The sequence below is a fragment of the Dryobates pubescens genome, chromosome 24 (assembly GCF_014839835.1).
Source record: "Dryobates pubescens isolate bDryPub1 chromosome 24, bDryPub1.pri, whole genome shotgun sequence".
Lineage (NCBI taxonomy): Eukaryota > Metazoa > Chordata > Aves > Piciformes > Picidae > Dryobates > Dryobates pubescens.
Window position 1 is genome coordinate 12,972,258 of NC_071635.1, and position 21,369 is coordinate 12,993,626.

The 21,369-nt window shown below is 46.5% G+C and overlaps 1 protein-coding gene across 1 annotated transcript in view; it reads right to left on the minus strand.

The window, feature by feature from the left end:
• Nucleotides 1-5,777: 5,777 nt before the first annotated feature.
• TBC1D9 (TBC1 domain family member 9) overlaps nt 5,778-21,369 on the minus strand; it is a 57,082-nt gene continuing 41,490 nt past the window's right edge. The window contains exons 11-21 of the mRNA XM_054172536.1: nt 21,107-21,224; nt 19,404-19,689; nt 17,893-18,022; nt 14,780-14,878; nt 14,579-14,647; nt 12,643-12,883; nt 10,410-10,475; nt 9,265-9,351; nt 8,216-8,290; nt 7,983-8,083; nt 5,778-6,605 (exon numbers count right to left, since the gene is read on the minus strand). Of these exons, the coding sequence (XP_054028511.1) occupies nt 5,880-6,605; nt 7,983-8,083; nt 8,216-8,290; nt 9,265-9,351; nt 10,410-10,475; nt 12,643-12,883; nt 14,579-14,647; nt 14,780-14,878; nt 17,893-18,022; nt 19,404-19,689; nt 21,107-21,224 (1,998 nt within the window). The 3' untranslated portion in view covers nt 5,778-5,879. The remainder of the gene's footprint in view (nt 6,606-7,982; nt 8,084-8,215; nt 8,291-9,264; nt 9,352-10,409; nt 10,476-12,642; nt 12,884-14,578; nt 14,648-14,779; nt 14,879-17,892; nt 18,023-19,403; nt 19,690-21,106; nt 21,225-21,369) is intronic.

Here is a 21,369-nt window from a genome sequence, read left to right on the forward strand (position 1 = left end):
GTATTCTTTGACAATACTGCTAGTGAATGCCTGGCAAAATGTAACCTGCTGTCTCTATTCTGTCATACTTTGTTTGTGTTGCTGTAGTACAGTGGTGATCAATCTTTGGGCTGATGGTTCTTGTGCCAGTCTCTGTGTTGTCTTTTATCTAGGGAAGAAGATGAAAAGCTCAACCCAACACAGCTTGGTGGGCAGTTTCTTCTTATCACACTGTGCTTAGATAGCTGCATACTAATAGGTGTTTCTGTTTACCACAGTTTAAAAGCAATAATGTAAAGTGTGCTGTCTGTGTAATAGAAAGGGATGTTTACAGTGGTAGCAAATAAAAAGGAGTTATTCCAAAATGCTGTCTGCAGTGGTTGTGTTACAACCTGCTACCATTTGCAGTGAGCCAGGCCAGAACCCTTCTGTGCTCTCAGCTCCCGCGCTGTGCTATGAGAGCAAGCTTTACCCTGTCACCCCTTTGGGTTTGCTGTTGGTTTTATACATCACTTTTGGGGGGGGGGGTGTTGTGGCTCTAAGTACCCAGAGGGAATCTCAATGGAGCTGCCTCTGCACTGCCCTGGGAAGGCTTTAGAATAGAATAAACCAGGTTGGAAGAGACCTTCAAAGTCATCAAGTCCAGCTCATCATCCAACACCATCTAATCAATAAACCATGGCACCAAGCACCCCATCAAGTCTCCTGCTAAACACTTCCAGTGATGGTGACTCCACCACCTCCCTGGACAGCCCATTCCAATGGACAATCTCTCTATGAAGAATTTCTTCCTAACATCCAGCCTAAACCTCCCCAGGTGCAACTTGAGACTGTGTCCTCTTGTTCTGGTGCTGGTTGCCTGGGAGAAGAGACCAACCCCCACCTGGCTACAACCTCCCTTCAGGTAGTTGTAGAGAGCAATAAGGTCTCTTTAAAGACACAGCAGCCATCCCCTGCCAGGCAGCAGCTTGGAGGGAAGGGGAGAAGAGACAGCACAGCAAGCAGCAGCAGCTCCCCAGAGCTGGGAGCCTGCAGGACACCCAGCACAGCCACACTTCACCCTGCTCCCTGTTTGCCACCCTGCCTGCTAACAGCTTCCCTGCAGAGCTGTGGCTAAGCTGAGTGCGGCCAGCAGGGCAGGGGAGGGTCTCCTCCTCTACTCTGCCCTGCTGAGGCTACAGCTGGAGGACTGGAGCCAGTTCTGGGCTGCCCAGAGAGACAAGGAGAGAGTTCAGTGGAGGCTGGGCAGATGCTGAGGGGCCTGGAGCAGCTCTGGAAGGAGCAAAGGCTGAGAGCCTGGAGAAGAGCAGCCCCAGAGGGGATCTGAGCAATATTCAGCATCCAGTCCAAATTCTCTGGCACACCTACTGCTGGGACACCCAGTCACCACAGTTTCAAAATGCTGCTGCAAGATTAAAGAGGAAGAATGAAGACCCTGTGACAGGAGGGATCCAGAAGCCTGGGGAGCACCCAGCTGAGGAACCAGACCCAGCTGCACAGCTTTCCAATCACAAGCATCATCACTTTGCTATAAAGCCATTAGTGCCTTTGTCTCATACAGCCCCCTTGGATACCACACCAGCCTCTGCCACCTCAAGGTGCAGCACAACACCTGACATAGGACATCTACTGTAACAGAAGTTCCAGCATCACTCTGAGAACCCCCAAGGTGCATTTTACAACAGCTCTGCTGTCAGGTTTTCAGTAGCTTTATCAGATCACAGAATGAGCTTTCTGCCTGCTTGCCCAAGGCTCGTGTAACACAAACCTTCACAAGGCTCAAACACAACCACCAGCTCTAATGCCAAGAGTTCAGGAGCCACACCAAAGGCAACCAGTGCCACTCAACTTTCACATGCTAGCAGCACCTGATTAACTTGGAAGACAGACTGGAAGGTCACACACACAAAGAATGTTTCTTTATGGCTTTGTTTTTTAAAGGGAGAAAGCTCCATAGAGCAACCTCCCACATCTCCAGCATCTGCTGTCTCCCTGTTGCCATCAGGCTCCTCTCAAGCTACAAAACCAGCACAGGTCAGTGTCCAGTCACAAATTCCATCTCTGAAGTGGGAAAACATAGAACTGAGATTGGAAGGGACCTTTGAGATCATCAAATCCAACAACTCATTCAGAATTCACCATCCCACCACTACTGCTCGGCCACTGCCACTAAACCAAGTCCCTCAGCACCACATCCACAGAGTTTTTAAGCACCTCCAGGGATGGGGACTCCACCACCTCCCTGGGCAGCCTGTTCCAGTGCCTGAGAACACTTTCTGGGAAGGAATTTTTCCTAACATCCAACCTGAACCTTTGTTGCCTAGCTGTGAGGCTCAACTCCACAGTTCACAGGTTAAAGACTATCTCAAAGCACAGAAAGCACAAGACAGACACTGCTAAAGCCCTACCACCTTGCTTGTGCAGCACACCTACCCCCACAGGAAAGGCTTTAAAAGCATTCACTCACCTTTTCTCCAAGGTTTCACACTGCTGCATGCCGCTCAGTTGAAGTCCTCTGCAGCTTTCACCAGCTCCCATCTACCTACTGAGGAAGGGCACAGTTTGGTTTGTCATCAAATAGGCAACTGCCAGGTGGCCTTAATCCAGGTGAGCAGCCTCACCCTAAAAATGTGGGGAAAATCAGCTCACCTGGCTGCCACCCATAGCAAGGCCACTCTTAGATGTGGCTTACACTGAGAAGCTTCCTTGTTCAGGAAGGGAAAGAAGGCTACTGGGGCAAAACAAAAAAGTTGCCTTGTGAAATGGCTGCTGTTAGACCAGAGCCCCACTTGTGGATACCTCTTCTTACAAGGGCTGTAACAGCAAAATTAGTTTCCTCATACCATTACCCACTGCCCTGGGGGTGGGGTGTGAAGCCAAGCAGGCAAACCCTTTTGAAGATAAATGATGTTCAGCTGTGGTCTCTTGTGTTTCTAGGGGTGTGTGTAAGACTGCCAAGAGGCTTAAATTCCCTTTCCCCATGACAAATAACCTACAGGAGAAGTATTTCAGGGCTCTGCAGTCTTTGAGAGGTGAATAGTTCGCTGAATGGTGTTAAACCTCAGTGCTGAAGGCTTCTGCAATAAGCAATTCATCTGCCAGGCATGCCCATAAAGCACCCTGCTCTGGCCTTGGCAGCTATCTAAAGTTCAAGTCACAGTGATTATGGCTTCAAATGAGCTTATTTGATACACCTGTAAACCACTCCACCTACTCTTCACATGCAAAAGACTGCACTGCTGCTTCATCCTGGTAGCTGCAGCCTACAGGTGGCTAAATTACAAAGAACTGCCAACCAAAGAAGAAAATGAAAATCCACAGTAACCTGAGTGAGACCAGGGCTGTATGAGCAGCTGTGCTTTGCACATTGCCTTTCTACACACCCCAGGAGATGGTCAGTTTCAAAGAGACAATTCACTGAAGAGAGCACCCGCAGGGCTGTTCTGTCCCTGCCTTGGTTTGGAGGCTGGCAGCTTACCAGTACTCTGTTAAACAAATATTCTAACGTTTCAAGCCTTAAAAGCATGTCTAGTGAGCTACAGCAGGGCAGACAAGGGTCACGTCCAGTACTAGGCCCCTCAGTTTAGGAAAGATGTTGACTTGCTGGAAGGTGTCCAGAGAAGGGCAACCAAACTGGGGAGGGGTTTGGAGCACAGCCCTGTGAGGAGAGGCTGAGGGAGCTGGGGTTGCTTAGCCTGGAGAAGAGGAAACTCAGGGCAGACCTCATTGCTGTCTACAACTACCTGAAGGGAAGTTGTAGCCAGGAGGAGGTTGGTCTCTTCTCCCAGGCAACCAGCACCAGAACAAGAGGACACAGTCTCAGGCTGCGTCAGGGGAGGTTTAGGCTGGATGTTAGGAAGAAGTTCTTCACAGAGAGATTGGCCATTGGAATGTGCTGCCCAGGGAGGTGGTGGAGTCACCATCACTGGAGGTGTTTAGGAGGAGACTTGATGGGGTGCTTGGTGTCATGGTTTAGTTGATTAGGTGGTGTTGGATGGTAGGTTGGACTGGATGATCTCAAAGGTCTCTTCCAACCTGGTTAATTCTATTCTAAAGAATCTGGGATCCTGTGAAGTGTTAAACAAAACCAGGCAGGGAAACAAATGCTATTGTTCTGAACCCTGGTGCTGAAGACCCATGTCTGTGTAATGAAACATGCTAGAGGGAAAAGGAGCTGATTATGACTTTAATAGTTAAAAACCCAATCTGTGCAGCGTGTACTTTATTTGTTCACATTACCTAGTTGTGGTTAAAAAACCACTTCATCTGACAGTTTAAAAGCATTCTTTTGAAACAAAAAGAGTTGAAACAAAGCTTCTGCTGAAAAAAAAACCCCCAACCAAACAGGACAAAACCCTGCAAGTTACATGGATGCAAGAAACAGGAGTATAAAAAAAAGGAAATAAGGAAATAAGTCAACAGTATTCTACACAAAATATTCTCCAAACAAACAGCAAAGAAAGAGGAGGCAGGTTAGGCACAATCCTGAACCAAAGGGAAGTGTGGATTAAAAACCCCAGCTGACAAAAGCTGACAAACCAAAATGCTGCCTTTAGCTGTAGAAAAGAAGCAAGGATTCAAAGTGCAGGTGCTCCAGGTCTCAAAAGTTTAAACACATTACTCAGTACGCTGATACAGGAGGCTAATCCTCTGATGGAAGAGTGTTCTCAGTTAAGACTTAAAACATTCACTTACATTATTATCTTGCAGAGCTTTTAGTCTCTTTAATGACTGCTACTTTACACTGTTGTAAATGAAGACTTATGCAATACAGGTGTGTGGGGTTTTTTATTTTTACTCTCTTAAATCTAACAAGGATATAATAGGTTGGTGGTAAAGGTTAGTTGTAAGAGCTAAGCTATAGGTGCTGTAGATCCAGCCTTAGAAGTACATAGAGATTTGATTGGTTTTTGGGTTTTTTTTAAACTTTCAAAAACAGCTTTCAATTAAAAAAAGAAAGAAAGCAAAAAAAGAGACACACCTGCCACCTGTTCTGGACTTGCAGACACTCTTTGGAGCACACCAGAAAAGCTTCCCAGCCCACCGGTTAGAAATGGAGCTCCAGGCAGGGTGACGCCGGAGGTCATTGCTAGGTGGCTGCAGGTGGCAAAGGGCTTTCTCTGTGCTGGGTTTGGTGGAGCCAGAGGCTGCTGAACCCAGGGAAAGGCAAACGGGCTCTGCTTCCTGTTGGAGCAGCAGTGGCACATTTAACCACCTCTGCCTGCTGTGACAGCTTGGGCTGGGCTTCTCACTTCCATGTGAGCGTTCCAGCCTCAAGCAGAGGCAGTCAGCAGCCAGGCAGGTGTCACTGAAGTGACCTTTCACATACTCAAGAACATTTAAAATGAGGCACAGCTTAAACCCTGTTATCCCCTGTGAAGAAACAGTTCTCTGGGATACAAATATCCTTCAGGGATGCTGCCTGGAACTTGATTTCCCCCAGGGTCCTACTCAGGTTGACAGTGTCCCTTTACATTGTAGGTACTTCCTGGTTTGTTCCTTTCCCTCCCCCCACCCCTGCCAAGAATCAGATCTCTATATATGACTATTTTAAAAATGCACATAAATATTGGCATGAAGTTTACACTGAGAAATGAAGAACTAATCTTTACCATCTTATATGGACAGCAAGGTTAATAATACACACACTTCACTGACATCTGTTACTTGTTTTGTTTCCTCTGGTCCTCTCGGTTTTTGAGTCAGGTTTGCCTTTGTGCAACGTTCCCCACAGAAAGAGCCATTCTGCTTGGAGGTGGTTGGGTTTTGCACCCCAGCATTGTCACATTAATGAAAACAGTCCCAATGTTTTGAAACACCCCAGGGCCTGTGTGCCAGGTACCAATAAATACAGGATTTAAAAACAAAAGAACACAATAAATACAAACCTGGCCTGCCTGCTATCCCGACATAGTAGAGATTTCATAGTCACTGGCCGAGGTTATTGGTTTACCCATCAGCCTCACGTTCTTAGCATTAGTAATCCTAGCCATCATGGACACAGGCTTGTCAAAGTACCTAACCAGGGCTGGCTCAGTCAAAAGGGAGGCTAAAAATTGTTCAAAGGTAATGGCCCAGTCTCTGTCGATGCTGGTGCTCCTCCGCAGAGCAGTGCCGTGGCCGCTGCGCACCAGGACGGTGTCTTCGCCGATGTCCTCGCAGTGCAGCTTCTCCTCCTCGTGTGAGCCCGCGCTCAGTACCGAGTAGGAGGACATGGAACTGTCGTCCTTTGTGTCGTCATCAGAGATGAGCATGGAGGAACAGGCTCCGTTGTCCCTGGGAGAGGAGTCTTCCAGCTTGATGTCTTCCATCTGCATGCCCAGGGCGCCGTCGGTGCAAACGGCCTCCTCGTCGTTGGTCACCGGGCTGCTTTGGAAGGGTTTGTGCTGCTCCAGGGGGTACTGCTGGTGCTCCTTCTTCTGAAACAGCTCGCTCTGGATAGTTTTGCTGCACTGGTGGCTGCTGCTGTCTGTCTCTTTGGTGGGCTGCACGCTGAAGAGCTTCCCAACCTCACCTATCTCCAAAAGCAGGCTGGTCACGGCAGCGGTAGCGTGGTACAGATCCTGTTCGTTGGGGTCCTCGCTGAACATGTTGTACATCGTCTTGCACAGTTCAATGAACTGTCCCTGAGCACAGAGGGAGGAAACAGTAAGGAGAGAGCAAGAAACAAATCAGCCTGAGAGCTACTGAATCAGTCTGGAAGCCTGGCACAGAGGCATGACACAAATTTCAGTGATTAAACTAAACTGGAAAATATCTGGGTGCAGTCTAGGAAGCCTTCTCTCTGCCTGGGCAGCCAGGGCTGCTGCCTCTCTCAAAGCTCTTCAAGAACAAACTGCTTGGTGTTTGCTTTCCACAGATGACAAATTCCCTTCTCTGCAGCCACAGGAGGGCAACAGAGGGTGGGCAGTGAGAGACAGCACTGATTTTGGTGGAGTTTCTTGTAGGAGTCACGCTCGGCGTAACTCAGGCTCTGAGAAAGCTAATGAGAAGTAATGAAAAATTAAGTAAGAGACCTGCAGCACTCTTTTAATTGACAGTGGTAACTGAGATGGATGTGAGCCTCTTGGAATTCAAAACTCACCAATTACATGGAGATTAGCATAGGGCTACCTTTAGCAAGAAGCATTGCTCTACAGGGAATAAACCTTCCCTATTTGCTCTGCAGGAAGCAGCTGTCCCAGTGTGCCTCCTCCTCCTCCGCTATGGATCTAAGGGCAATAAGACTGACAGTATGAACTGCAAACCACAGAAAGCTTCCTTCATGTACTGTGCATCAGACATTTGAGTTAGCTGGTGATACTCAGGTCACATCAGCCTCTGTCTAGAGACCAGAGCAACACATTGCCATTCCTCTATGTGTGCACCTCACTTTTAGCATGTTTTGGGAACTGAATGCCAGTCTCAGGATGTTGAAAACACTTCACTCCTGTAACCAGCTGACTGCTGCTCAGGTGGAAAAGTAAGGGCAACAAAGTTGGTGAGGGGCTTGGGACACAAGCCCTAGGAAGAGAGGCTGAGGGAGCTGGGGTTGCTTAGCCTGGAGAAGAGGAGACTCAGGGGTGACCTTATTGCTCTCTACAACTACCTTAAGGGAGGTTGTAGACAGGCAGAGGTTGGTCTTTTCTCCCAGGCAACCAGCACCAGAACAAGAGGACAGTCTCAAGCTGTGCCAGGGGAGGTTTAGGCTGGAGGTTAGGAGGAAGTTTTACACAGAGAGAGTGATTGGCTATTGGAATGGGCTGCCCAGGGAGGAGGTGGAGTCACCATCATTGGAGGTGTTCAGGAGGAGACTTGATAGGGTGCTTGGTTGTGTGGTTTAGTTGATTAGGTGGTGTTGGATGATAGGTTGGACATGATGATCTTGAAGGTCTCTTCCAACCTGGTTTATTCTATTCTATCTGCCTCAAAACAGCTCTTTTATTCTGTGGCAAGGTATTGAGTTTCCACTTGCACGCGAAGCAAGTTTCAAGTTAATGAAAAGGAAGTGTCAGCAGGAGTACCTGATTCAGTTTGGGCAAGTCCTTTGTGTTTTTGGCTTTGGATTTATTCTCTTGGCTCCACATTCTCAGGTAATTTCGATTCTCTTGTGAGCTCTTCTTGCCTGTTGTCAACACATTACCCAGAAATGCAAAGAAAGTCCATCAAGAAACCTTAAAATTAATACCTTTTTCCCTTTAACTCTTCATTTTCCAAAGGAGCATCTTTACAAGAAATGAAAGATCCCCATGCATACCTTTCTCTGTTTTCAGACTCACTGTCACAAACCCATCATCTACTCCTTGCTTGTTCCTGCTGTCTAGGCCAACAACTAGGAAGTGGAGGGGGGGGAGAGGGAGAGAGATCAGTGTGGTTTTGCATACATACAAACTTCACACACAAGTGCACAGTAAAGAAAATGTTTAGAATCATAGAATCAGTCAGGGTTGGAAAGGGACCACAAGGATCATCTAGTTCCAACCCCCCTGCCATGGGCAGGGCCACCTCACACTAGAGCAGGCTGGCCAGAGCCAGCAGTTTATACTGCAGAAAATGCTCAGTAAAACCCACAAGACTTGTGCTTATAAGCATAAAATTAATAAATGCTAAGACAAGGCCTATCTCAGGGTTTGGTTTTTTTGCACAGTAATATGATGAGCCTGTGTCACTGCAAGACAGCTTCCAGCATGACACAAGTTTGATGGTGGTATTAGTGCACCTTCCTTGGCCTATCAGGACTTCAAATTGCCATCTCTAAGCTATTAATTCTTCCCTGTATTTTAAACCAGCCTGCCCTCCCCCAACAGTCATCTGAAGGATGGGCAATAATTTTCATGGAATCAGAGAGAAACTTCACTTCAGTATCTCAGAAAATGCCATTTTACACATCAGCAATGAGACTCAGGTTCTCCTCAGGGCACAGAAGGATTTCAAACTGCTGAGCTACATTTTGATGTACCTTTGGGCTTCTTTTTTTGTTTAAACTATGTTAAATTCTGATCCACATGCATCTTGGAAGCAAATATAGTTATCTATTCTCCTTCTCCACCAAGGCACATATGCTGCACTTATCATAACAGCCCTTCCACTGCAACACACTGGTGATGTTATTCTGAGGAGTTCTTCTGCAATGCACAATCCAGGGCAGTTCTTGGTGTACACAGCTTTGGCACCTCTCAGGGTATCCAAACAGATACAAAGAGCACATCATTCTTACAGAGGATACTTCACTTACAATGTTTAATCCTAAAAAAAGATATGTTGTTCACAACAGCTTTTCATGCTGGAGACAAAAAAGGTGCCTACCATGGGTACATTCTGGTGTGATGTCCTCAAAAAAGTACTGAGTAGCCTCAAAAGCAGAGTCTGGCTCTTCTTGCTCAGGGGATGGATCTAAGTAATATAATAAAGTCCTTTCATTAAACACTAGAACATGTTTCTATGGATACATTCAGAGTATCAGTTTCTACAAGTAAAAGCAGGAGGATGTGATGGGCTCTGTGTTGAGCTCACAGAGGAAGAACAACTGGACCTGTTCTGTCTCTTCCCTGACACCCAATATTGTCTAACACAGCAGTTCAGAGGCTGATCTGTCCATCAGCCTAGGCCTCCTTCCATTCTGTGCAGCTCAGCACGTCCTAAGGAGGATATGAACCCTGCCTAGCTGGAAAGGGTGTCATGACTGACTGTCATGACTTGGTGTGAGCTTATCAATCCCTGAATACCAGAAGCTGCATTCTTAAAAATGGATCTCCTCTGTTACAGTTCAGTGATTTTTTTTCTCCCTCAGTTACATTAGTGCAGCTCAGCTTGTCCTAAGGAGGATATGAACCCTTGCCTAGCTGGAAAGGGTGGCATGACTGACTGTGATCTTACCAATCCCTGAATACCAGAAGCAGCAGTCTTAAAAATGGATCTCCTCTGTTATAGTTCAGTGATTCCCCACCCCCCACCCCCCTCCCCCCCAGTGACATTAGTGAAGATTCAAGACTAACACTAGCAAAGCCAGCTGGGAGCAATCACAGACATGCTTGAAGAACATAGAATCATAGAGCAGTTTGAGTTGGAAGGGACCTCCAGAGGTCATCCAATCCAACCCCCCTGCAGTCAGCAGGGACATCCTCCACTAGAGCAGGTTGCTCGCAGCCTTGTCAAATCTGACCTTGAATATCTCCAGGGGACCTCCCTGGGCAATCTCTTCCAGTGTTCCACCACCCTCATGGCAAAGAACTTGTTCCTAACCTCCAGCCTAAATCTGCTCTTCTCTGATTTCAAACCATTGCCCCTTGTCCTATCACTGCAGGCTTTTGTAAACAGTCCCTCTGCAGCCTTCTTGTAGGCCCCCCTTTCAGGTACTGGAGATGTCCTCCCAAAGCTTTTAGGTGAAAGTCATTAACAACTCTGCTCCAAATTTCTCCTCTCAACCAGACAACAGCTACTTGAACACTTACCAGGCAAAACATGCATTTTGTACAGCAGCTTCAGCTTCTCTGTGAGATCTCCATGGCATGCTGCACCTAAAAGCATTACATACAGCACGTTAACACTCAGCACCCTCTGCCATCATGATTATCACTACAGTAGTGTGGGTTAGAAGCTGCTACATTCACTCTGGGAAACCCTGTACTCTCAGCTGAGATGACAAGGCAGTCACTTGACCTCTAAGATCATGGAGTCTACAGTAGAAATAGCAAGGAAACACAGACCTCCTTGCCTTGAATTCTGTACTGTAACCTTGGGTCCTTCATCAGATGTCTGTTTTGTAATGCTTAAAAATAACCTCTGATCACCACATTACCACTCAGAAAGGCCTCCAGCTGAAAGTTAATAAGACCTTTTCTTGTGTGGGCTTCAAACTTCCTGATCTGAGGCTCCAATAACAACATCACATGATTCAGAAGGATGAGATATTTACCAAACAAAGAGAAAGGAATTCAAGTAAACAGCATTTATGATGTTCAGGCAACACTTCCCAGTGATCTGTCTGCTCCAACCACTGTTCCTTTCTGATCTACACTACAAGTAGCACTATGAAATCCAAGAGGTCTACAGTAGCCCCTTCCTTGCAACTAATTAAGTGGATAATAGACAATTTTTAAGTACTGGAATAAACAGCAAATCTTACTTATGACATGTAATGAATAAACAAATTAATTAACCTTCATTAATTAGGTTACACAAAGAGTTATTTTTCCTTCCAGACTACTGTGCCAACTTCTGCTAGCTACAAAGTGTGGTTTGACAAATGCAGACAATCACCACTGCCTGTAAAGCTTAAGGCCACAATAAATCTAGATGTTAGGCCAAGGAGCTGAGTACAGCTGCTTTGGACACTGGGCTTTCATCTGGGTTTTCTTTAAGCACAAAGCCTCCTTGTGTTGCTGTCTGGTGTACCACAGAGTGCAAGTAATGCTTTCTCTTCTGCTCAAACTATGTCCTAGGTTATGCACCTGTGGGAGTGCAAGTCATACATTCATAGATTCATAGAGTGGTTTGGGTTGGAAGGGACCTTAAAGATCTAGTTCCACCCCCCCCAGGCATTAGCAGGGACACGTTCCACGAGACCAGACTGATCAAGGTCTCATCCAGCCTAGTCTTCAGCATCTACACAAGCCAGAAGACATCATTTCCTGTCAAGCCATTAAGGACAGCCAGAGAGCAAAGATGACTCAAGTACTAACCCACCCATTACCCTACAGCTGGGAGCACCACTCATGTGCACTGCATCTCCCAAGCCTCTTGAGCTGAAACTGTGGATGCATCTCTGTTTAAACTACTATGCAGGGTACAAACTGGACTGTTTGAGACAGGGGCCAAAAGCTGTCCTGCTGGAGACAGGTGGTCCAGCAAAGTGACATAAAGATGACTGTGGGAGCTGTGCTGTCATAGAATTTTCTCTCAGACAAACTTCTTTGCTGCCACAGAGGTGTGGCCCACACAGACTGCTTCTCTGCTTCTCTTTCTTTGTGTTCAAGCAGCCATGACAGCCTGGCACAGGACCCGGGGGTTCAGACACCGCTTGGCTGCCCACACCTGTGCCAACTCAAGGTAGCTGCAGTCACCTTCACAACTGAGCCTGTGCAAACCAAGGTGAAGCAGCAGTCAGCTGGAATACTGGGAGGTGCTCACCACAAGGCCATGTGTAGGCTCCCCAAGAGTGACTCAGCTAAACTGGGGTCCCATGGGCCTAGGCCATCACACAAGTGGCACCTGACCTGCCCTGCTATGGGACCACCTCTACCAACCACCCCTAATTAGGGAATGAAGGGGAATTCAGGACCTGAATTTGGGGGGCACCCACCACCAGGAAAGCACTGACCACACAAAATCCCACTGGAACTGAGAGTGGTGATACTCTTCTCCTCTTACCTCTGGTCTTATCTCATTTCTCTCTCTGGCATGTACTAGCTAATCACCTCAGCCACTGCAAGACCCAAGTGGTCTGCACAATGTAATTAATCCAGCTGCAATCATTCTAGCCATTTCAGTATCACTTTGCCTCACCCTACTCCTTTGGCATCCCTAAAGAACCTCCTGTGACCCCTTCCTCTGAGGGTGGGTCCTGACAGCGGGGTACACAAATTGGCAGCCAATATGACCCCTCTGTTTCTGTAGGACTGGATCCCCTTTAGAAACAGGCTGGAGTGGTCAGATCAGTGTGAGAGTGCTGGGAATGGTCCTTACTTAGCCCAGAGACAAACTCCCTGAAGTTGATGAGCAAGTCTCCGTTCTCGTCCAGGAGCCTGAACAAGCGCGCGGCTAACACATCTGAGTGGGTTCCACAGGCCCAAGGGAAGAGGAGAGCAAACATCCCCTTGAACTGCTCAAAGTCGATCCTGTACTGCTCCAGGTAAGGCAGGCTGGGATCGTGCCGGTCAATGGCATTGCTGTTTCCTCCCCAGTAGCAGCTGGTCAGGTGTTCTGCCTGCACAGAAGGCAAGTGCTGTGAGATCACCTCTCTGAACACCTCACACTTATCAATGGTAAAAACCCAACCAACAACTCATGCACAGAGTCCTAAACCTAGATGTATTCCTATGTCCTAGATGTATTCCCATGTCCTAGCCCTTGCACTTCTGCAAGAGGTTTCTCCTCTAACAGCACAAAATTATATCCCTTTGCAAAATAGAACCATAGAATTGTTAGGCTTGGAAGGGACCTCAAGGATCATCCAGTTCCAAACCCCCTGCCATGGGCAGGGGGCACCTCACACTAGATCAGGTTGCTCAGAGCCACATCCAGCCTGGCCTTAAAAAACCTCCAGGGATGAGGCTTCTACCACCTCTCTGGGCAACCTGATCCAGTATCTTACCACACTCATGGTAAAGAATCTCTTCCTAACATCCAATAAGAGAAAGCAAACCCTTTTCTGCCTGGCAGGCAGGTGAAACATGAAAGAGCTGCTTTGAAAAGCACAGTAAGCAGCAGTGACTTGCACATACACACAGGCTGCTTGTGCTTAGTCACCCTTCTGCCTCACCACATAGTAAATGCAGAAAGAGGACTCAGGTATTTCCATATGCATTAAAGACTTCCTATTGGAAGTATTTTGCTTCACTCTACAGTCTCAAAACTGCTGCATACAGTCCTATACATCCAGTCTTACCACAGCCAGTCAAAGTTCTGGAGCTGATTTTGGTGGAATCCAATTCAAAAATCATGCAGAAGCTAAGAGAAAGAGATCTTAGCACTGCACAGTGACCAGCAAGGGGGGGACTGTTTGACTTGGCCTCACTCATCCCACAGAAGACTGAAAGAAGGCAGTGCAGGGGTTGGACCCCATGTACAATGTGACATTACAGATGGGAAATGAAAAAGGAGTGAAAGTCCTCATGGTACACCAACATAATCTGCTATAATGAAAGAGGAAGAAAGCATCTTGGTTTAAGGCACTGTGCATGAAAAGTGAAGCTAAAGCCTTTTAACTGTTCACTCTTAAATGTGTGGATCTAATGGCATAGTTGTAGCATCAACCTACTGTGGCCAGTTCTGGAAAGATGTTGACTTGCTGGAAGGTGTCCAGAGAAGGGCAACAAAGCTGGGGAGGGGTTTGGAGCACAGCCCTGTGAGGAGAGGCTGAGGGAGCTGGGGTTGCTTAGCCTGGAGCAGAGGAGGCTCAGGGGAGACCTTATTGCTCTCTACAACTACCTGAAGGGAGGTTGTAGCCAGGTGGGGGTTGGTCTCTTTTCCCAGGCAACCAGCACCAGAACAAGAGGACACAGTCTCAAGTTGCACCAGGGGAAGTTTAGGCTGGAGGTGAGGAGAAAGTTCTTCACAGAGAGAGTTGTTAGCCATTGGAATGTGCTGCCCAGGGAGGTGGTGGAGTCACCATCCTTTGAGGTGTTCAAGAGGGGATTGGACGTGGCACTTGAAGCCATGGCTTAGTTAGTCCTGAGGTGTTGGGTGACAGGTTGGACTTGATGATCTTTGAGGTCTCTTCTAACCTTATTGATTCTATGATTCAACACTACAGCAGCAAATTCCAGTTTGTATTAAGACACCTGATAGTAAGCAACTCCCAGACTCAACCTGGCCTTTAGAAACAGACACACAGTCCCATATCAGGAGGAAGAATCTGCATTTCCTGCAGGCAGATGATCTTATCTCCACTCAGCTTTACCTTGAAAAGAGCATAGAGTTCCTCCAGCTCGTCGATAGTAAAAGAAGTCTCCGTCACGATAGTTCGCACCTTTGGAAACAGAACGTGAACAGATCTAAATCCACTACAGATTTAAATCCACCTCTTCTCCAGAAGCTCATTTCAATTTCAGAGCCTGACTGACCTTAATCTTTGCAGAGAACACTCTTTCAGAGTACTCACCACGTTGCGCTTCGTGGTGTCCTCCAGCGTTTGGATAACTTTCAGCCTCTGCTTGAATCTCATTTGTTCAATTAAATCCGCCCGGATGCTCCCAAATTTCTTGGAAGGCAAACAGAAACACAGGACAGTCTGGGTGTTAGTATTTGGCTTTCCCAGCTTGCCTTTAATGTAGTTGAGAAATTAATTTAGTGGTGAGATATGCCACTAATTCTGTAGTTTAAAAACTGCTCTCGAGGAGTATTTTTAACACAGTGTAAAGTTAGGAAGACTTTAGGAATAGACTCCTAGATCTAATTTTTCCCAGTAACTGCTCTGCATTGCATTTGAAAGGCTTTTATTAGGTTGTATGTTTCAGTTTATTAAGTTGCAAATCCTCATGTCATCTCAGCAGTTAGAAATCTCCTGCTTGGCAATTTTCTATGAATAGACCGTTTCATAACTCCTGCAGTTTTATTTCAGCTTGTCCTGGAATATCTTTTAATTGCTCCAGAGAGAGGGAAGATCTTGACTAGCTGGTTGTCTAACAGCTGAGACAGTGTGGCAGCCCTTATGTTCATGAAGGCCTGAGACCAAGTGTTCCTTTCTGTCATTTGCCACCTCAGCCAGCACTGTCGACACATCCACAATCCACAAGCAGTTCCCTCCTAAGTGCTTAGGAGCACTTAATGTTCACTTTGCTTTTGTTCCAGCAGCAAAAGCAGACTTAAAATACACCTGAGGTCCATTATTACAAGGACATTTTTTGACTAGGTTGACTAGGTTGTCATGTTTGAAGTACTGAATCTGGTGAATGATAGCTCAGGGGGTACTGCACACCACAGACAGGCCAGGCCTGGGAAAGACACAGCAAGAGTTTATGAAGAGGCAGACCTCATTCTTTTTCTCTCTTCATTTAATCACTCAATATATTACCTGTTTGTTCAGAAGCTTGAAGGCAGCTTTACATGAACACAGGCTGGTTGAAGAGCCAAAGATGGCAAGGTAATTACATCCTGCATTGCTACAAGGCCTGTTCTGGCAGGTGGGTTGGACTAGATCTCGAGAGGTCCCTTCCAACCCCTAACATTCTGTGACCAAGAATTCAACTTCCTTGAGGAAGAAGATTCTCTGAAGTGCCCAAATCTTAACTTCAGAAGGTTTTTCTCCACAATGCATAGAGTCTCAGGACTACAGAAACATGCCAGGGGTAAATTTCCTATGTTCTGTGCGTGGAGAAATGCCTAATTTCCAAGACTTAACTTTTGCCTATTGCAAGTAGAGAGTTTTTGCCATCAAGGGAAACTTGTAGCACACTTCAAAATGCACAGACAACCAGCAGGAACAATAATGCCAGACATCAAGCATGCCACTTGCAAAGCTAAAAGGGGATGGCAAGATACACCTTCATACAGGATGGGTTTGTGGGGGCCAGTTCAAGTGCAGGCAGTAATTTGCTAGCACATTATTGTGTGATCGGATCAATGCTAAAGCTGTGTTCAAGCAGTGCACCTTTAGAGCTCAGGAATAAAAAGCTGGTTCCTGTAGCTGGAGCATTTTGCAAATGAAGAAGCCTTTTGGAAAAAAAGGGAATCTACATAAGCATCTATGAGTATCAAGCAACACAGAGGTCACAAAACCCTTGAAAAGAGAGATCTCTTGTGGCTCAGAGGCCTCAACTGTTCCAGTAGACAGGGCTTATTCTCTGGTCTGATCACATCCAGACAACTAAAACTCACGTGGCCTACAGAAAAGGAAGGTTGCATGCAACCCATGGTAACTTTCCAAGCATACAAGGAAATGTTGGAAGCCTGTCAACTGTTAAAGGCCACAACTGTCCTGAACTCTTCAGCAGCACAGACCTGCTGAGTTAAAAAGCCAAAATCCAGATACTACTACAGGTTTACCTTAAGGCCTGTTTTTTTCCCCAAACCAATTGCCACACAAATCAAGGGAGTTAAGCACACAACAGCTCTGAAGATCTGAGTAGACACTCCACTGACAGCTACTGAGCTATGCACAGGCTTTTGAAGCTGTAGTGATTCTGCATTAATTCAGTCACTTCTGTTGTAACCAGGCTCTGTAGCTTCTGAATTAATGGCGAAATGGAATGAAGAGCAAGAAATGTGTTCATTTTACAATTCAAGGACAGTGAAACTGGTTTGGAAATGTTAGGGGTCTTGCAGGCTGGGTTCTGTGCTTTACAGGTATTAAATGCCAGCTCCTCTCACTTGGAAGAAGTCACTGGAAGCTACTGGCCCATGACCACAATCAGCATTTGCTTAAAAACAAAACAAAGAAACCCACCACCAAACCCAAACAAAAACCCCAAACCAAACCCAAAACCCATAGTAAAAAAACAACAAGCAAAGGCAAACCAAATAAAGCTTCATTGATAACAAAAGGTTCTTCTGAAATCCAATTGATTTTGCCATTATTGCAGTTTGGAAAAACATAAAAAAAGCTTAGAGGAGAATGAACCTTTTTGGAATTAACCAGTTCAGTCTTCTGTTTTGTAAATCCCTTTTTGGTTGTGGGCTGCTCTCTCTTGATGCTGCAGGCTTCTGTACAAACTACTCCAATTAGAAGCTTTGCTTAAATAAAAACCAGACCAACCCCTCTTTGCTTGCCTCATTTTGGACTTCTGAGATGAGTCTGTATTTCCTTTATAGAATCAGTCAGGGTTGGAAGGGACCACAAGGATTATCTAGTTCCAACCCCCCTGCCATGGGCAGGGACATCTCACACTAGAGCAGGCTGGCCAGAGCCTCATCCAGCCTGGTCTTAAACACCTCCAAGGATGGGGCCTCAACTACCTCCCTGGACAACCCATTCCAGGGCTTCACCACTCTCATGGTGAAGAACTTCCCCCTCACATCCAGCTTGAATCTCCCCACCTCCAGCTTCATTCCATTCCCCCTAGTCCTATCACTACCTTACTGTGATACCTGATATCCTAAGAAGTCCCTCCCCAGCCTTCTTGTAGGCCCCCTTCAGATACTGGCCCCCTTCTTGTAGGCCCCCTTCAGATACTGTGCTTTCAGCTCCAAACAAAGCCAAACTATAGAGTATCAAATTCCTTTGCAGAGCAGAACTAGTGTGGGTTGGCAAGTGCCTGTTAAGGAAACCTACCCTACCTCATAGGACGACCTGATCAGTCTGAAGATGTCCACCTCGGGGTAAGGCTCTACGTCGTCACTGAGCAGCGAGTGAAGGTGAGGAATGGGTGGAAGAGTGCTGTCCTTATTAGTCACACTGTCCAGGTATCTGGGGGGGGGGAAATAAATACAAAAAAAAATTAGAAACTCAAGATTCATTTGTACCCCCTCCCTTCAGAGGGTTAACAGAATAAGGGTTACATATAGACTATTAAATGTAAAAAGGACAAGCCACTCTCTGCTAATGAACTACATGATTTTTGACAACAGTCATCTGACAAATCCCAACACTGCTTTTCCTCAAAGACAGCTCAGTTAACCCCTTTATCCTTATCAAGAAGTAGTTCAAATACAGGTAGTCACAAACAAGTGGCTTACTGGGCAGGTTCATTGCTTCTAGCTGTTTAAATCTGTTAATGACACCACTGGAACAAAGGTCAGTGTGCTTTCAGTCTACATACCCCACTGGCCTACCACAGCCCAAACAAGGGGGATTAGAATAGAATAGGAATGGGAATAGGAACGGGAATAGACCAGGTTGGAAAAGACCTTTGAGATCGAGTCCAACCAATCATCCAACACCATCTAATCAACTAAACCATGGCACCAAGCACCCCAGCCAGTCTCTTCCTAAACACCTCCAGTAATGGGGACTCCACCACCTCCCTGGGCAGCACATTCCAATGGCCAATCTCCTTTTGTGAAGAGCTTCTTCCTAACATCCAGCCTAAACCTCCCCTGGTGCAGCTTGAGACTGTGTCCTCTTGTTCTGTTTGTTCTTTCTACTTTAGATCACCTGTCTTCTACCCTATAGCTGCAGGACACTTAAATCCTCAGCAAGCACTGGGGCTTACTTTGGAGAAAATGAAGCCATAGTCTTCTTTAATCCCAAAGACATCAAACCCATATTTCACTCAGGCTATACTAATGAAACCTACTGGGGAAAAACCCAAAACCAAAACCAGTTCCAAAGCTTCAGCAGCATCTTGAAAACATAGCACTACTACCAAACACAAAGAAATCAGAGGTTACACTCAGTGCTATTAGTTTGTATTAAATATCTCAATCCAGTCTATTTAGCACCCTCCTGAAATCTACTCAGAGCCTACCTGATTCCTTTGTGCTCTCTTTAGTCCACTCCCAAAACAATTTCCCTCGAGATCAAAGCTTTACCTTAGGAGCATTTAAAAGGCAGCAGGCAAAATTTGCAGTAACAAAAGCCATGTAATCAACTAAACCAACCAAAAGGAGCTTCTATAACCAGGTTTGGGAAGTTCATTTGAATGCCTTGAAAGAAGGATTTTATATCTTGCTGGCCACCTAACATTGTTTTGTGACATAAAGTTTATCTTGTATGGGTGAAAGGGGACTGTCTCTAAAAGACTCAACATATCTTGCACCTTTTAAATGGAGCAGAACACAGATCAGAGCAGTGAGCAAAAAGAAAAAGAACAACAAAATGAAGAGACTTTATTTTCTGTAATAAATACCTTCCCAAGACTGTCATGGCTTCTCCATCATCTTTACAGTTAAGCAGCTTGTCTACATTAGCATCGAGGACAGCAAGCGCTAACTGAAATATCACCTTTATTCCTTCACAGAAGAAACAATCCACAACCACCACTGCGCTTTCAAAGGGCATGACACTGAGGAAAAGAGTGAGGAACCAGGACAGGGAAATGGTGGATATTACACCCAAGTCCTGCATGCAGTCATAAAGCTGTGGAACATAGTCACGAGCCAGCTCTTCAAAGACACCCTGATCCACCAATGCTCCTGTTGAAAAGAAAGAACATTGGATGCCCATTAAACCGGCAGCAACAGACCACATCATCATTTAGGGGAGAAAAATAGATGCTCTCTCTATTCCCCCTCTCCCTCCCTCCATTCTCCCTCCCTCCATTCTCCCTCCCCCTCTCCCTCCCTCCATTCTCCCTCCCCCTCTCCCTCCCTCCATTCTCCCTCCCCCTCTCCCTCCCTCCATTCTCCCTCCCCCTCTCCCTCCCTCCATTCTCCCTCCCCCTCTCCCTCCCTCCATTCTCCCTCCCCCTCTCCCTCCCTCCATTCTCCCTCCCCCTCTCCCTCCCTCCATTCTCCCTCCCCCTCTCCCTCCCTCCATTCTCCCTCCCCCTCTCCCTCCCTCCATTCTCCCTCCCCCTCTCCCTCCCTCCATTCTCCCTCCCCCTCTCCCTCCCTCCATTCTCCCTCCCCCTCTCCCTCCCTCCATTCTCCCTCCCCCTCTCCCTCCCTCCATTCTCCCTCCCCCTCTCCCTCCCCCCATTCTCCCTCCCCCTCTCCCTCCCCCCATTCTCCCTCCCCCTCTCCCTCCCCCCATTCTCCCTCCCCCTCTCCCTCCCTCCATTCTCCCTCCCCCTCTCCCTCCCTCCATTCTCCCTATGTCAACACAAAGCCTAAGAATCATGCCTACATCATGCTTACAGCACATTTTCTCACTTAAAGGTAAATAACAGATTCTATTCCACTCCTGTGCTGTACATACAAATTGAACTGTATCAAGGATTGTTTTGTTTCAGTTGGACGCTTAAGAGCTAACAAAGGGTCAGTTTGGCCTAGCACCTACAGAAGTCATATGGTGGCTTAGTACTTATTAATATGAATAAGACTTCTCAGCATCACCTGTGACTGTCTGTGAGGGTTTGGATTTGCTCCAAGACATATCTTTGTCTTCAGCTGGGCAGGGAGAAGCATTTTTAAGGCTGAACACGTAGCTCAAGCATTTGTGAGCTACAATGAAGGCAGTTTCCATGATACACTGAAAAGTCATTCACCTCCACATAACAAACTGTCATCTGACAACAGCTTGCAGGTACCTGTGCTCTTTCCAATGAGGCAAAAAGCACAAAGACTTCTACTGCAAATTGCTGCAGCTCCTGTTTCTACCTTACCTTCATTAGATAACTGGATCCCCTGAAATTCAGATTTTAGCCTCCCATGTCTCATCTACTTGGTTTAAGCCCACTTGAGAATGACATCTAATCCTAAGTGAAAGACTATCACAATATCTGTTTAGGGAATTGCTTCCTGTGCTCCTGAGCAAGCTGTCCTGCCACTAGCCCTCAGCTGCATCCATGTCACACAAGCATCTACACATAAGCCTGTTCCAGTGCAAATAAGAACAATTCATTTGGTTGCATTTTGTACTGTCAGTTCAGAAAATTTCCCCCATGCATACCAACAACTCTTGTGTTGTAATAGTCAGGCAGCATACGCTCACACAGAGCCACCAGCAGCCAGAAAGCTTCCTCCTCTTTGGCATAAAGGAGGAGTACTGAAGTGACAATATTCATAGCCTGTAAGAAAGAGAAATGTAACTTGTTAGACCCATTCATTCAATATCTAACCAGCAACAAGAAGTGGTTACTATGGTTAGGAAATGAGCTGCACCTCCCTCTGTACACAATAAACTGTTCAAGTCTTTTCCTGTTTCCCCCAGTA